The 14,700-nt window shown below is 40.3% G+C and overlaps 1 protein-coding gene across 9 annotated transcripts in view; it reads right to left on the bottom strand.

The window, feature by feature from the left end:
- TRIP12 (thyroid hormone receptor interactor 12) overlaps nt 1–14,700 on the bottom strand; it is a 68,034-nt gene that overhangs the window by 42,045 nt on the left and 11,289 nt on the right. For all 9 annotated transcript variants that reach the window (XM_042878547.1, XM_042878539.1, XM_042878541.1 and 6 more), the window contains one exon: nt 1,238–1,384. In XM_042878547.1, coding sequence (XP_042734481.1) covers nt 1,238–1,335 — 98 coding nt within the window. In that variant the 5' untranslated portion in view covers nt 1,336–1,384. The remainder of the gene's footprint in view (nt 1–1,237; nt 1,385–14,700) is intronic.

Raw genomic sequence — 14,700 nt, 5'->3', positions numbered from 1 at the left:
CTACACTCAGAACACACAGAAAAATCAATTCATCATCAAGATCACATTAACCAGTGTGCTTTCACCCAGGCCTTTATAGATGTCTGTACATAACTGTGAAGACAGCAGAGATCCTATTTTCAAGAACCTACGTTCCCTAAACAGTAGTTAATGAAGGAATATTATTCAAAAACAATGCTGGCCTGCAAAATAACCAGGTATATATGACAGCAGCTGTACAAGCACTGGGCAGAAGCCTTGTGTTTATCAACTATTTTTTTTTCCATTTGTGCAGTGATTAGAAAAAGCAAAACTCCATTTCAGGGAATTATTTCCTTAAAAGGTTCCTTAAAAGAATAGTTAACATCTCTCAAACAATGACCATGCTTTCAGTTAGCCCTTAAACTATGGAGAAATCTACCACTTGTTATCATTACAAAGCGGAGTTCAAACCTTTGACAGTAAGAGCTTGTTACCTGGTGAGACTAACCTACAACATTTTAATACACCAGAGAACCCAAGATTAAAGTGCACGTATTCAAACAAGCACACCTGTAACATCTCTAAGGAAAGAGTACACAGACAGATGTTGTCTACCATGGTACTAACATATTTCTTATTTAGACTAGTGTTACTTAAAAAATTAAACGACATATCCAAACAAGCTTCACTTAGTGAAGACTTATTTTGTAGTTTGAACAGCAATTATTATACAGTCAGCATCCACAGAAAAATTTCAAGGTTCTGCACCACAGATGCTATCAGTTATCAGAACAGATACTACTCAATCCACTTGCTCACTGGTATATTAAGACATGGCAAGCCTTTCGTCATTAAACTATTCAAAAGCTACACAGAATTAACATGTAATGCAAAGGAACAGAAAATACTGATTTAACTGGCATTCCTAAAAGGAATACAGGTTTTCCCCAGGTTTCACAGACCTTTATCTTTGCCAGCCCCCTACAGACTTATCAGGCAAGGAAGAAGGGAGAGGAATTTGTTACTACCAGTGATTTGGGCAATACATTTCGGTTACATTTTTTCCACATATACTATTGCTGATCTAGCTGAGCATGCTCAATTACAATGAATTCTCCATGTTCTCAGGCTAAGCAATAACAGCATAGACAACCTTTATGAAAACATTTCACTCAAATTTCAGTATTTGAATTTCAGAGCAGGAAAGCTCATCCCCTAAAAATCACATCAACTTTGCTTTTATACATGAAGACACCCTGAAGAGTAGCAATCATACCTTCCTCCTGCTGCGTCGTCTTGTGGCTGGGCCCCAGCAGTGTTCCTCTGTGAACGTCGCAGTGACCCCCCTGGATTGTTATTAGGCCGGTTGGACATTGGCACCTCTCTCCTGAAGGGACATACCCTTTCTAGACACTATCATTCACTGCAAGACAAGAGAAAAAGAGAGACTCATAATACCTGTGACATGAAGACTCACAGTCACGCCTCAAGAAGCAAAATGTAAAATGCTATTGTTCAAGTAAAAGCTAAAGACAAAAAGAATTTCAATTTATTTAAAATACACACAGGACAAGATTCTTCTGGAAAGCATTTACACCCTTTATGCAGAGCAACCAGTTTCCAGCATGTATATTTAAACACAGGACACAGTCTGCTAAAAAAGCAGCACTTCAATTAATGCTATGCAAGAGAACTTGTATTTATTAACATAAAGGAAAAACCTCACTAACTAGTCAAACCTCAATGCCTTGTAGAGATCCAACAGTAACTAAGAATTTTAACTCACTGCAGAAGATGACAGTGCTAGTTTGAAGACTAGGCAGCAGTATCCACAAGCTAACAGAAGTTACTGCTTCCTTCTCAGATTTCTCAAACTCCATTTGTACAGAAACATACACCGTAATTTAAAAAAAAACAAACCCAGCTTCAAACAAATTCTTGCTCATAAGAACATAGCTCATGAGAAAAAATATTTTAGAAAAAGAATTACTGAAAGTGCATAGTTGCTTAAAAATAATGCCACAATGCCCAACTGCTCTTCAGGAATAGAGGTATTTCAAGATTGTGTCACGTAAGTCCTCAGTCAAGAGGGGATGTTGTACACTTTGCTAAATCAGAAATTCTAAACAAAACGCACAGGAACAAGACCACAAGCAGCAAATCCAGTTCCACTGTTTTTAAGATCATGTGGAACCTGGTGTAAAAAAAAAAAACAACAAAAAACAAAAAGAACACCACTACCTTCACAAGTGTAGAAAGCCACAAGAAGGAAAACAAGGAAAACAACCCAGATTTAAGAACACAACAGTCTACATGCTAATTCTGTATCTGTAATATCTATAAGCACAGTAAGTCTGACAGCAGGAGTAAAGACCACTTCATCTGCAGGTAAGTATGGCTCAGCTCCAATTCTACTGGCTCCAGTAAAGTAAGTGTGAAGATCTGCCGCTACCACTATAGGCAGGCAAGTACTGTCTGCCATTTCTATTCCTCTGAAAGCATTTGTGAAATTGAATAAAAGCTAGCAGAAAGACAGAATCCTAAGATTAATTCTACTGCAAGTTGTAAGAAACCTAGAGGACATAGCTGAAGTCAATCACAGCACTGCCAAATACCATTCTGCATTCTCTTTATTTCTTTATATTCAAAGAACAAATGAAAAGACATCTCTGTGCAAACACCCACAAGGAGACAGGTTTTATGAAGTCATTTTCAGAAAGGAGGAAGCAGCATCATCAGCAGAGAGGTCAGCCGAGGGTTAAATAAGGTACTTATGCTAACTTGTCAGTCACATTATAAAATAGTTGTCATAATTCTCATACCAACTGTAAGAATGCACATTCCCCACGAATTCATTGTGCAAGGAATAATGCTTACTCCAGCACTGCTCCTGCACCAGCCACATGCTTTCCCCTCCAGGGTCAGTACACAGGCTTTTCCACATAACACCAGAAGATGCTGAAGTAATCCCAGCACCTGGAGTCCTGACACCATCCAGGGAAGCCCTAATGCAACATCCTTCTGCCTGAACAGCCCATGCTTCAGACACAGGCAGCACAGTCACACCCAAGGTATTTTCAGCTGTGTCAGATAATGATGTGGCAGCTGTTTTGTCCTGTAAGGCATCTGTCAAATCAAGACACGTCCTGAGTTACACATATATTGAAATCTCTCAAGTTAACTGAGTTTCCTAATGTGTAGCATGCTACCACAACTCCCAGATCACCTATAAATATGATGCAGCTTCTTGACTTTGCTGTGACCTTTGACATCAAGCCATTACTTTCCATCCCACTGAAAGTATATGAGGCCACAGAGCATCATGTGCCCTGCCAACTAGCTCCACAGGAAGAGTGATGCTCTCAGTAGGTCACAACCGAGTTCCACATACTAGAAGAGCTGGAATAGAGCTCAGAAGTTCCCAAACCTGAAGTGTTCTCAGGTTGGAGAAGTGAAGCTATCTGTAAGCACTTAGCTTTATCCTCTCCATCCTTAGATGCTTAAACTCAAAGGAGATGCACAACGCAGTGCATCAGCTGAACGCACACACGCAGCCCTGTCATATTAAGACATTTCCTCAGCTACATTAAGCACCCACATCCCATACTAGAGTTACAACTGCACATCAGGTCTTCTTTAGTTGATAACCTTTTTGACGTGAAAATTTTAAACTCAGGTCCTCTGCTAGTATAATGTTTACATTAACTAACATGGCTTTTTTACTGAATCACAACTCAGTGTTCTCAGATAGAATGATGCAAAAGCACGGACCTGCAGATGCTTTTGTCATAAACACCCACTTTAGACTGAGGATGAACTCAGCAAAACAGTGTTTCAAACCAATTCATAATGTATCCCCTGAAGACACCTAAAAGCACTGATATCTAATCATCAGCTTGCATAATATTCTTCTGGTGTAATAAACCCATCTTTATTACAGCTACCTGTTGTCTTGTTTATAGTAATATAAAGAAAAGGTACACAGAAATTAATTTTACTAACATAACTCTTATGAATGTTATAGCTCACATTACTGGCAAGGTTCCAAAAGAACAGAAGATACAAAAGATACCTGTCAGCTTACAGTGGAAGCCTTTGCATTTACCTTTTTTTAATCCTAAAAGGCAGGGGAAGGACAAATACAGAACAAGCCTCTATTTGAGTATTATTCAGCACCCAAAAGTACCTGCTGAAGGATGCTGGACAGTGATTTCAGCTACTGGAAGGAAAAGAGAATGAGTAAACTAAAGCACTCCAAGAGGCTCTACAGCCACTAACAACATGACACAGCAAACTGGTAACAAAACCTATGAAAAGCAAACAGGTCTTTCCATGAGAAGAGGTCTCCCCTAATCTACTTGGACCATCTTCAGTGCTGGTTTATGAAATTCTTTTCAAGAGTCTTAGTAGCATAACAGTTTTTCAGGTTCTTGCACTCCAACTTATCATAGAATCCTTAGAGTTGGAAGGGATCTCTGAAGGCCATCTAGTCCAACTCCCCTGTACTGAACAGGGACCTGTGTCTCTCCTGTACTTAGGCCTCCACATCTGGACACAGTGCTCCAGGTGAGGCCTTACCAGCACAAAGTAGAGGGGCAGGATCACATCCTTGACCTGCTGGCCACACTATTTTTGACGCATCCCAGGATACAGTTGGCTTTCTGGGCTGCATGAGCACATTACTGGCTCATGTCCAGCGTACCATTCACCAGTACCCCCATGTCTCTTTTGGCAGGGCTGCATTCAATCCTTTCACTCTTCAGTTTGTATTGGTGATGAAGGTTGTTTCAACCTAGTTGCAAGACCTTGCAACCTGGATTTGTTGAATCTCGTGAGGTTCTTCTGGGCCCACTGCTCAAGCCTTTCTAGGTCCCTCTGAATGGTATCCCTCTGGTGTGTAGACTGCACCCCACAGCTTGCTGTCATCAGCAAACTTGCTGAGGGTACACTCTACCCCACTGCCGATGTCACTGATGAAGATATTAAAGAGTATCAGCACCAGCACTAACCCCTGGGAACACCACTCATCACCAATCTCCATCCTGACACTGAGTCACTGATCATCACCCTCTGGACTCAGTCCTGCAGTTCTTTGTCCATCAAACAGTCTACTCAAATCCATCTCTTTCCAATTTGGAGAGAAGGATGTTGTGGGGTACTGTGTCAAAGGCCTTACTGAAGCAGAGAAAGATGATGTCAGTGGCTCTTCCCTTGTCAATTGATGCAGTGACACCATTATATAAGGCCACCAGGTTGGTCAAACAGGATATGCACTTGGTAAAGCCACGTTAGTTCTCCTGTGTCACCTCACTGCCTTCCACGAGCCTTAGCTTCCAGGACGATCTGTCCAATGGTGTCCCCTGACAGCGAGGCAAGACTGACCATTTGGTAGTTCCCAGGATCATCCTTTTTAACCTTTTTAAAAATGGGTACAGTGTTACCTATTTTGCAGTCACCTGGGACTTCACCTGATTGCCTACAACTTTTCAAATACCATCAAGAGTGACTTGGCAAATACACCAGCCAATCCCTTTAGGACTCCAGGATGCAGAATGAATATTCAAGAGGTATGTGAAGCACCTCTGCCCACAGTGCACCATCATAATGCCATTTACCAGCCTGGCATAGAGCTTTAGTCAGCATACCACCTCCTTTGCACTTCGGTCCAAGAACAGGTGCTTCTTCAACGCTGCAGCAGCAAGCAATAGTTCCAAAGCATAGTGCTCTGAAACCAGTATTAAACAGAAGAAAAAAAAAAAGGGGGAGGGAAGAAGGGGAGAAAGACATGAGGATGTTTATACTTAGTAAGTTCTGGATATTTTCTTCCAGAAAGTTATAGTCTTGCCAGCCAGAACCCAGAATTCAGCATACTTACAAGAATTCTACAATTGCAGATTCATATTCCCCCACATCAGTGTAGGCAGTTTACTTTTAGAGTTGAAAGTAATCACTACTAAACTGAAGAACTTCCTGTGCATAGTCAATAACTGCTGAATCTTAGATCATTTTAAACTGACCTCAAAGCTGCACCTCATTTTTTTTGCTCACTGGGCAGGTTCTCCTCCTATTCCTGCAAACATAATCTCCTCTTTGTCTTACAAGCAAGCACTCATACAATTACCCCTACCACTTTACTAGTTGACTCAAATTTATTAACTATCATTTTTTAGTCCAGTTAGTTGATTTAAATCAAATCCCATACAGCTCATTTTCACACAGTATTCTTCCTCAGTACATTCCAAACTCAACAGTAATAACCTCTGTCCAGTTCTTTTTCTATTGCAGTCCAAACAGATAATAGCCTGCATGTCAAATATCCATGCAGGCAGAAGCTCTTATCCCCAGGCAGACTTTTACCTCTCTTGCTTGTAGAAATAGTTCATGGAATGACCGAGGGAGTGAGTAGAGTAACAATATTGAAGACTTCCTAGAAAAAAAATATTTCCTATGACCGCTTTTTCCAAATTCTCATCACCCTCCCCTTCTGCCTGACAAGTATCCATACTCAAGAGAAAAAAAAAAAAAAAGACAGTCCCATAAGGTACAGTAAGGATGTTGAATTTCAGTGCCATTCATACAAAGACTCACTCAGTTGTATGAAAGTACTGGACCTTAAGGAATGCCAAGCCTTTCTTCCTCCAGCACAGAAATAAGCAATCTACCACCCAGTTTCTTCTTTCTTTTCACTGCTATCTTCTCTCTGTGGAAAAGCCACAAGCTGATGACATTATTTAACAGTGGTAGGGCATGCTATAGTTCACCTGCTGCACTGCATCTATTGATTTTGTCACATTAACTTCTTTGATACAGGAACCAAATAGATTTACACCACATCACACACTGGGTTGGATAATGTTATTTTTTGGATTCACCCCCTGAAGTCGGGGGGGAAGAAAAAAAAAAAAAAGCAAAGAGGCAAAAGCCCAGAAACACTGACTAAAGTGAATTCAGTACAGAGACAAACTGCCACAGCAAAGAAGATTAGCCAACTTGTTGGTACTGAAACACTTCTTCAGTCAGAAAAGGAAGACAAAAACCAAGTTTGTTCTTGAAAAGAACATCCAGAAGGTGTTAGATTTCTATACTTGCTCCAGCACAGAATTTCTGTAAACTTAAAGCTGCACAGCTTTGTCAGTTCCTTTAGAGAAGACTATTAAAATATTAATGAGAGCAGAAGCAGAATTTAACAGCAAACTTTGTTCAGACCTGATGCCTTTTTACTACAGGGTTCAATTGCAGCACAAGTATCAAGTTAGAATCACAGAAAGCTCTGGCTGGAAAAAACCTCTGCAGATGACCTGGTCCAGCCTCCTGCTGAAGGCAGGGCCTTCGGTCATGTCAGAGTTCTCCAATTCTGCTGACATGCAACAACTCCTAAACCAAAATACACTGCAAGAGCAGAAAGGCAAAACGTGAATCATAAGTGATCCCCTGATGAGGAAAGATGACATCACCAGTTAAATACCGAAACACCATGCCAGGTGTGTAAGGACATGCAAGGAAGAGACACCAACTACCAGAAAAAGTTTCAGCAAAAGCATTTGATAAAAAGCCATGCAAAAGATATCATTCTAGTGACCTGAGACCTCAGCCATGCCCAGATGTACAGTTGTGCAAGGACACATACTGCACCTGTCCAAGATACAACCTTGGTGAGAAAACAACTCTGGCCCTATTTCTCACTGCAATCACAAAGCACCAAGAAAGCACTCCCCCCACTGCAGCTCCTGAAAACTGAGATGCAGTAACATGAACCAACTTGAGAAGGAAAGCAAAGACATATGCACATGAACTAAAATATCAAAAGACGACAATGAAGACATCAGACTCGTGACCAGCTCAATAACCATTTTTGCACTCACTAGCTTCAGACAATGTACAAGCTATAAACTAGAGACAGATTCTTTCAAATTGCTGACAAAAAAAAAATTTGCTTCCTAGAGTTACTTGCAATTGAACAGTTCCTGGTAATTCAGTTGCTCTGCAATTGTTAAAGTAGAAGCATTTCTCAATCAGTTGAGAAACACAGCAATAGTTACAGATACTGCAGAAAACTTCTCCAGCACCAGTAAGTACACTCAAGCTATGAACTGTCCACATAAGTCAGTCAAGCATGCAGAGTTACTCACTGATCTACTGACTTCACAACACAGCTGGCCATTAAGAGACTATGATGTCTTTTGGCTCTTGATACATTAAGCAGCCAGCTCTTCCCTGCAGTGGGATCCAAAAGCTCAAACTCTGCTACCCATTCCAGCAGTACACAAAGCCATGTCAGCAAGTCACTGGAAGCCTGAAAGGATGTAGCCACCAGAGTTCCTCTGGTGTTTCCAAGTTTCTCTGTACCAAATCTACACATACATGCATTCAATAAAAAGCAGAGAATGGGAAGAGAAAATCTTAGCACAAGAGGAAGGGAGAGAAGCTAAAAATATCTTCATTCATGATCTCACAGTTTAGAATTTAGTTTAGAATTAGGGGAACTATACAACTAATTGGCAGCTGGAAAATTCAGTACATCAATATGAAGATTAAAAAACTTCCAGAGCAGAAAAGAGCCCTGAAAATGTCTCTGAAAAAGATGCACAGCACTGCTTACAAGAAGAATGCCCCAGCTGTTATACTGGACCATTCAATGATCTCTGGAGGTCCCTTCCAACCCCTACAATTCTGTGATGTCACCCCAACAGGTTACATACACACACAAAGGCCCCAAGTCAGCAAACTGACTTAACTGTCAACTTCCATTGGTGAAAAGACTGTAAGACAGCTTAGCACAACATACTGAAGCTTGAGAAGCATAGTCCAGAGAAGTCAGACATTAAAGTACTGTTCAGGGCAAACTCACAATGGCAGACAGTACCACACAACCTGCAGCTGCTAAGAACATTATGGTGACGGTACAAAAATGTTCCAAGCTGCAGCAGAGCACTATTCCTACTCCTAGCTGGTCAGCTGAACTTAAAGCCTCAGACAGCACAGCCCTTCTGCTGAGTAAAAGCAAACAAGGTTTTAAGTTTCCTTCAAACTATTAAAGATTATGGAGACCTAAACAATCACCAGGTTAGAAAGAAAACAGTGGATTGGTTTAAAGCACAACTGAAACATTAGCCGGTCCCCTGGGTCCAAACTGAAATACCAAACATGAAGCTGATCAGAGTGATAGAAGAGCATTTCTCCTACTGACAGCTTAATAACCAGTCAATAAGACAAAGTAACTAAAGAGCCAAGAGAAACATATCAGGAGAAGGGATGGCCACAAATGAAAAAAAAAAAAAACACCAAAAACAGGGCAGAACATTCCTATTCATTTGAAGAGCAAAAAGGAACCAAAACCCACTATCATGTTCTATTCTGTACAAGCAAATGTAGAGTACAAGGTGGGCTCAGTTGTCTTAGGAATCCATTCCTTCACAAAAATGCTGGGGGGAAAAAAAAAACCACAGTATTTAAGTGCACTGAGAAATTAAATTGGTACTAAATCTTGACTGTGTTCAAGAGCTGGTTAAGAGGCTACATAACATCAGGGTTGTAAAAGCTTTCATTTCCTATAGCCCTCTCTTCTGCACCAGAAGCTGTGGAGACAAAATGAAGGAGCTGTATGGAACAAACAGGATGCTGTTTTAAGGGGATTCCTCTTCAGTTCTATCACTTTGCTGCTCTCTCTCTTATGATAGAGGAGGATAGAAAGCATACAAGTTGTTTCACTCCTCTTTGTACTACAATTTGGTTCTGAAAACCATACTGGCATCATTCCAATCCTAGACCCTCATCCATAAGAGAAGTTACAAAAAGTAAAGAATAAAATAGAACATTCTTATGTTGCACAAACACATATTCTTCATTGTTATTTAATATTCTGCATCTTTCTAAACTAGAAATCCTGTCAAGAGCAATTGTTCCTCCTTTTTCTAAGAACATCAGCAAGAGAGCTGACAATCAAAACCATTCTCCAGTTTATTTACAAAGCCAGAGCATAACTTCGCTCAAATTAAGCTCACTTTCTTTGCAGAACAGCTCGTTATCCTCCCATGTCACCCTCCTGGCATGTCAAAACAAGCTCAATGCAAGTTTTTCCCATCACTGTATTATTTAACTTGAATTCGTTAACAAAGAAAGGGAATGCTCTCAGCAGCAGAATGCCATGTAAATGTTTTTATGTTTACAACACCTGTAGCTTCTGCTTTCAGTGTCTTCCTTTTGCTTTTTCGTTTTGATTTTAAAACCAATTAAACACTAAATTCTCTTGCGTACTTCAGTCAATTCAACAGCAATTCATTTTGTTTCTGCTCACAACTATGAAGGCTATCAAAAGCCTGGGGACCTAGCAGCTAGTGTGTTCAGTAGTGTACAGTCTAGACAGCTGTGAGTCAATCAACAAAAGCTCAACTCCAGAAGTCCAGAGATATTTAAGCCACCTCATCATAAGCAAGGAATCTGCACTTCCAAAGTTTCTTCTGTGCACCTACATCAGATCAAAATCTCCCTGCCAACTCAGCTGATACAGCAAGAGCTTAACTCCACCCTTTACAGGAACTCTGAACTGACTGTTACCTGTCAACAAGCTACTGAACAGAGAAGTTTGTGCTATTCGAGTCCCAGTACACAATTCTGCTACCTGGTGCTTACACAAGAGTTGTTTTGGCTTGTTAGCAGTCACTGGAGTACAGCTTTTTAAATAAATTGAACAGAAGCAGCAGTTCTTCACAAAATACAGATCTGTGAAATCACCAAGATGAGGACAAACTAGCAGGCAAGTGTCCAGTAAGACCAAGTAGACAGGCATGGCAAAGTAACAGCAGAGGGCTTCCATCAGTGAAGCTGATATCTGGCATACAGAGCCCCAAACTGAGATACAGGCAACAGCACCACATGACAGACTGATACAGTACACAGCTACGTTCTAGCTGCAGAGCCTGCTACACAATACATGCTCCAAGTTGTGGCATGGCAAGTTGCTCGAGCCCTGCCAAGCTCCTAATCAACTTCCGTCGTGCAATCTTAAGTTCTAAGAGAGCTAGTGAACCCAGCTGCTAGTAAAACATGGCTTGGCCATCCAAAGATCAAATCAATATACAATGATGTCAGTCATCTTCTGGGTAACTAAAGGAGAAGAGGAAACAGAGAAGAACTATTAGCTATATGAGTGAAAAAACTCAGGGACTGGATCTTACAGAAGTTACTGCAAGAAGAAAAAAATACCAAAGGAGTTGGCCTGTACATGCAGATTAGAAGAGTGCCACAGATGAAGCCAAAATTACATGTCTAAGTAAGGGCATTACGCAGATCAACCTTGAAAAGAAGGTAAAGAGGGAGGAGATCGGGTCTTCAGTTGGTAATATTCACCTTCAGCTGGAAGTGCCCAAGAGTTGAGAAGCCTGATCAATCATACACGTGTTAAAAGATGAAAGCTGGAAGAAATCTACATCCTCAATGGGAGGGGGCAATAGTTGCCTCTTACCTACAGATAAAATGGAGGTCAAGCTTTTGCATTTTCAAGATAACAATTAGAAAATTTTTAGACAAATTAGGAAACTTTGGGGAGCTTTTTCATTGTTTTGTAGTATGGTGCCTTTTTGTTGTTATTGTTTTTTTTTTAAATCATTAATATTTAGTACCTGATGTGTGTTGAGGCTTCCTTCCCAATGCCATCTCAAGCAGGCCACACCCTCCTCCAAAGCTTCTCTCACCCAAATGCTACACAAAGAAGTCATGGGCCTGCTACATAGCAAGATTCCTATACAACATAATACATAAACATACACCATTAAGACATTCACCTTGTACCATGGATCAGAGTACATAATGTATGTACAGAGAAAAAGAAAAGAAGCCGTGTTAAAAGCTGAATAAATGGAAGTCACACCCAGAGCAACACCTGTTAGACACTGAGGATTAAGCTGCCTTAAACTGATCCTATCAATGATGGGATCAGGAATTTACCATGCTCAGAGCTATTCTTTCACATAACTACACAAAAGAACATACAACATTAGCTTATACGATTGCACTGCAAAAGGTCATGGGAAAAAAAAAAATTGTCAAGAGCCTGAATACTGAGCTTTATACAAGAAAAAACTTCACAGCATGCATACTGATGAGACTGCTTACCCTGCTATAAACACACTTCATCATTACTAACAAATAAAATGAGAAACAAGGCATTGTACATGCAGGCTGGAGCATGGGAAAAAAAAATCATACACACGCACAGAGACTGAACACAAAGAGTTAAGATATTAAACCTGAGCAAGTCTTAACATTAGAACCTGATTTTTAGCAGGATGCCAATCTTAGTTTTATGCTCAACAAGAACCTACCATACTTTTCCCCCTAAAATACAAATAAAAGCAAGACAAATTCCTCCCTTTCCTTCCCACATGATTAGCACCAGCCCCTTTTTCTGCTTCTTACCCCTACACCTGCAGACTACCACATATTTTCCTCACCCAAGCAACATCGTTAACTCCACAGCTATATGTTACAGTTCACTAGATTACCATCTTGATGGAAAACAAGGTGTGTTTATTCAGTTTTAACTTGGCCAGGTTTACCCAAGCCTGAATTCCTTACTGATGGTCAGAGTAGGAAGAAAGTTTCCTTATTGGCCTGGCAAGGAGATGACCTACAACATGCCACCTCAACCTGTTCAACGTTTTTTAGTTACCCTCCAGCTCTCCAGTGTACTGAGAAGATTCACAGACCACACAGATCAAAAGAACAGTTTTCCACAGGTGTGAGATACTTACAAAAGAATAAGCAGGGCTCTAAACCTTCTGGAGTTTGGGCTTGTTGTAATATCTGGATATTACAACAGCTGATTTGATAAGCCTCTACTCATGCAATCTGTCTGTGATTGCCTCCTATATGGGCAGCCTTTTAAGCATTAATGTAGGATAAAAAGTGAAGCAACAACATACAATTACCTCCAAAAACAGGTACCTTATCCAGAGCTGGAAGCAAAGAGGAAAGGAAGACAAGGCTTCTTTTAAATATTTTGTGTGCACAATGACTAAAGGTTTTTCTCCAAAGCCTGTATCTGTCTAGCCAGTCTCCTTGAAATATTTCTGAAAACAGGAAAAAAGCTCATACTGTTAATGTGGCACTGAAATAAAATGCAAAATTCACCAACTCTTAAACAAAACCAACCATTTTTGCACGTTTGCTCTTTCTTAAAAAGCCCACAAGACAGCCATACAGACTTAGAACTATCCTGCACATCCCTTTCCCCTCGCTATTTATTTTAGGCTGAATAATAAAAATGCACTAGTAGGGCAGACTGGAGGCAAACAAAAGAAGAGGACTGCTTGTTCACGATGCAAGATAGAACACTTCTTTATAACAGTTGAGTAATAAACAAACACAGGCAACGACTGACTTCAGGGAAGGATTAAAGAACAGAGCAGACAGGCTTGTGAAGGGAAAAAAAAAAATACCTGTAGGCCGAGAAGTGAGAACAGTTTCTTCCTTCCCTCTGCTCAGCATCTCACCATACTAAATGCAAAATTTAGTTATTTCCTAAAGGCTGCAGCCTCTCCTTGATCCTACATCTGTTTTGCTAATGAAAGAGTCAGTCATGCACATCCACATCCCACATAAGATTAGTGAGCAATGAAGTGTTCTACCCATCATGCCATCTCTACTGCCACTGTTTCCCCAGTTCACATCTTTGAAGTAGTTAGTTGCAGTATCTCCAACACCCATTTGTTACCAAAGATGCTGAGTTGAACTTTGTGTCTTCCTTCTAAGCTTCCTATACTTTATTGGTACCTCTCCTTTGCATTTAACAGCTTCTCCTGTAGAAAGTACACAGATACTGTGTACTGCACTTTGAAAACAGTCTAACCTGTCCATGAACTACTCCATACAGGTTCACTAGCTTGTAAACAGTGCTTATTGAAATAGCACCATTTATTAATGCTTTAATCATGAATGTCTACTTTAACTTGCTAGAAAGACAACTCCATAAAACAGTCTGTTGTTGTAGCTTCAAATATCAAGGCCGGCTTACGCCATTACAATATACATTTATTCCATTTCATGACAGAGTCTGAGCATCTCAAGGAAGGGAGTGGCCTTTGTTTTATGGGCTTGGTTTTGTTGGTTTTTTTTTTTATATGATTTTTTTTTTTTTTAAAGAAACACTTTTCACCTTAAAAGCGATTATTTTATAATTAAAATGACATACAACAGACATTTTGAGCCAAAAACAGCACTATCCACCCCCCCCTTTTATTTTTTCTAAGCTATCTTCTTTAACACTAAACAGTGATAACACTATTTGCACTCAAACAATACTCTTCACACAAGACAACTTACCATTAAAATTACAGTACAGGCAATGGAGAGAAAACACAAACTAGTCAGCCATTAGAGCTATCTGTTGACGCTTTAGTTTTTCAGCTTAATACCACTTTATCCTCCAAAGAATCCCACAGTACTGATGGTAGTTAAAAGCTCTACGAGGTTTCTCAAGAATCATCTTAGGGAATGTGGTCACCAAAGCGAACTAGAAACAGAAATCGGTTCCTCTTATCCAAAAACCGAGTGAAGGCCTTGTGTACTTGCCAGAAGATGCTCCAGCAGCCACATACATTTATCTAAAGCTGTCACCTTTGGGTATATCATTACTTCAAGCTCCTCCTCTCACACAAACACCTCAGAAGCTACAGAGATAGACTACGATTACTGGTTTTACTCTAGCAGTAACACAGAGCTTTCTCATGTTAAGTTGAGTAT

Source organism: Lagopus leucura, unplaced genomic scaffold (genome assembly GCF_019238085.1).
Source record: "Lagopus leucura isolate 7727_CA_CO unplaced genomic scaffold, USGS_WTPT01 Super-Scaffold_100021, whole genome shotgun sequence".
Classification (NCBI taxonomy): Eukaryota; Metazoa; Chordata; class Aves; order Galliformes; family Phasianidae; genus Lagopus; species Lagopus leucura.
The sequence above is the reverse complement of the archived record's forward strand: the minus strand, read 5'-3'. Positions and strand labels throughout refer to the sequence as shown.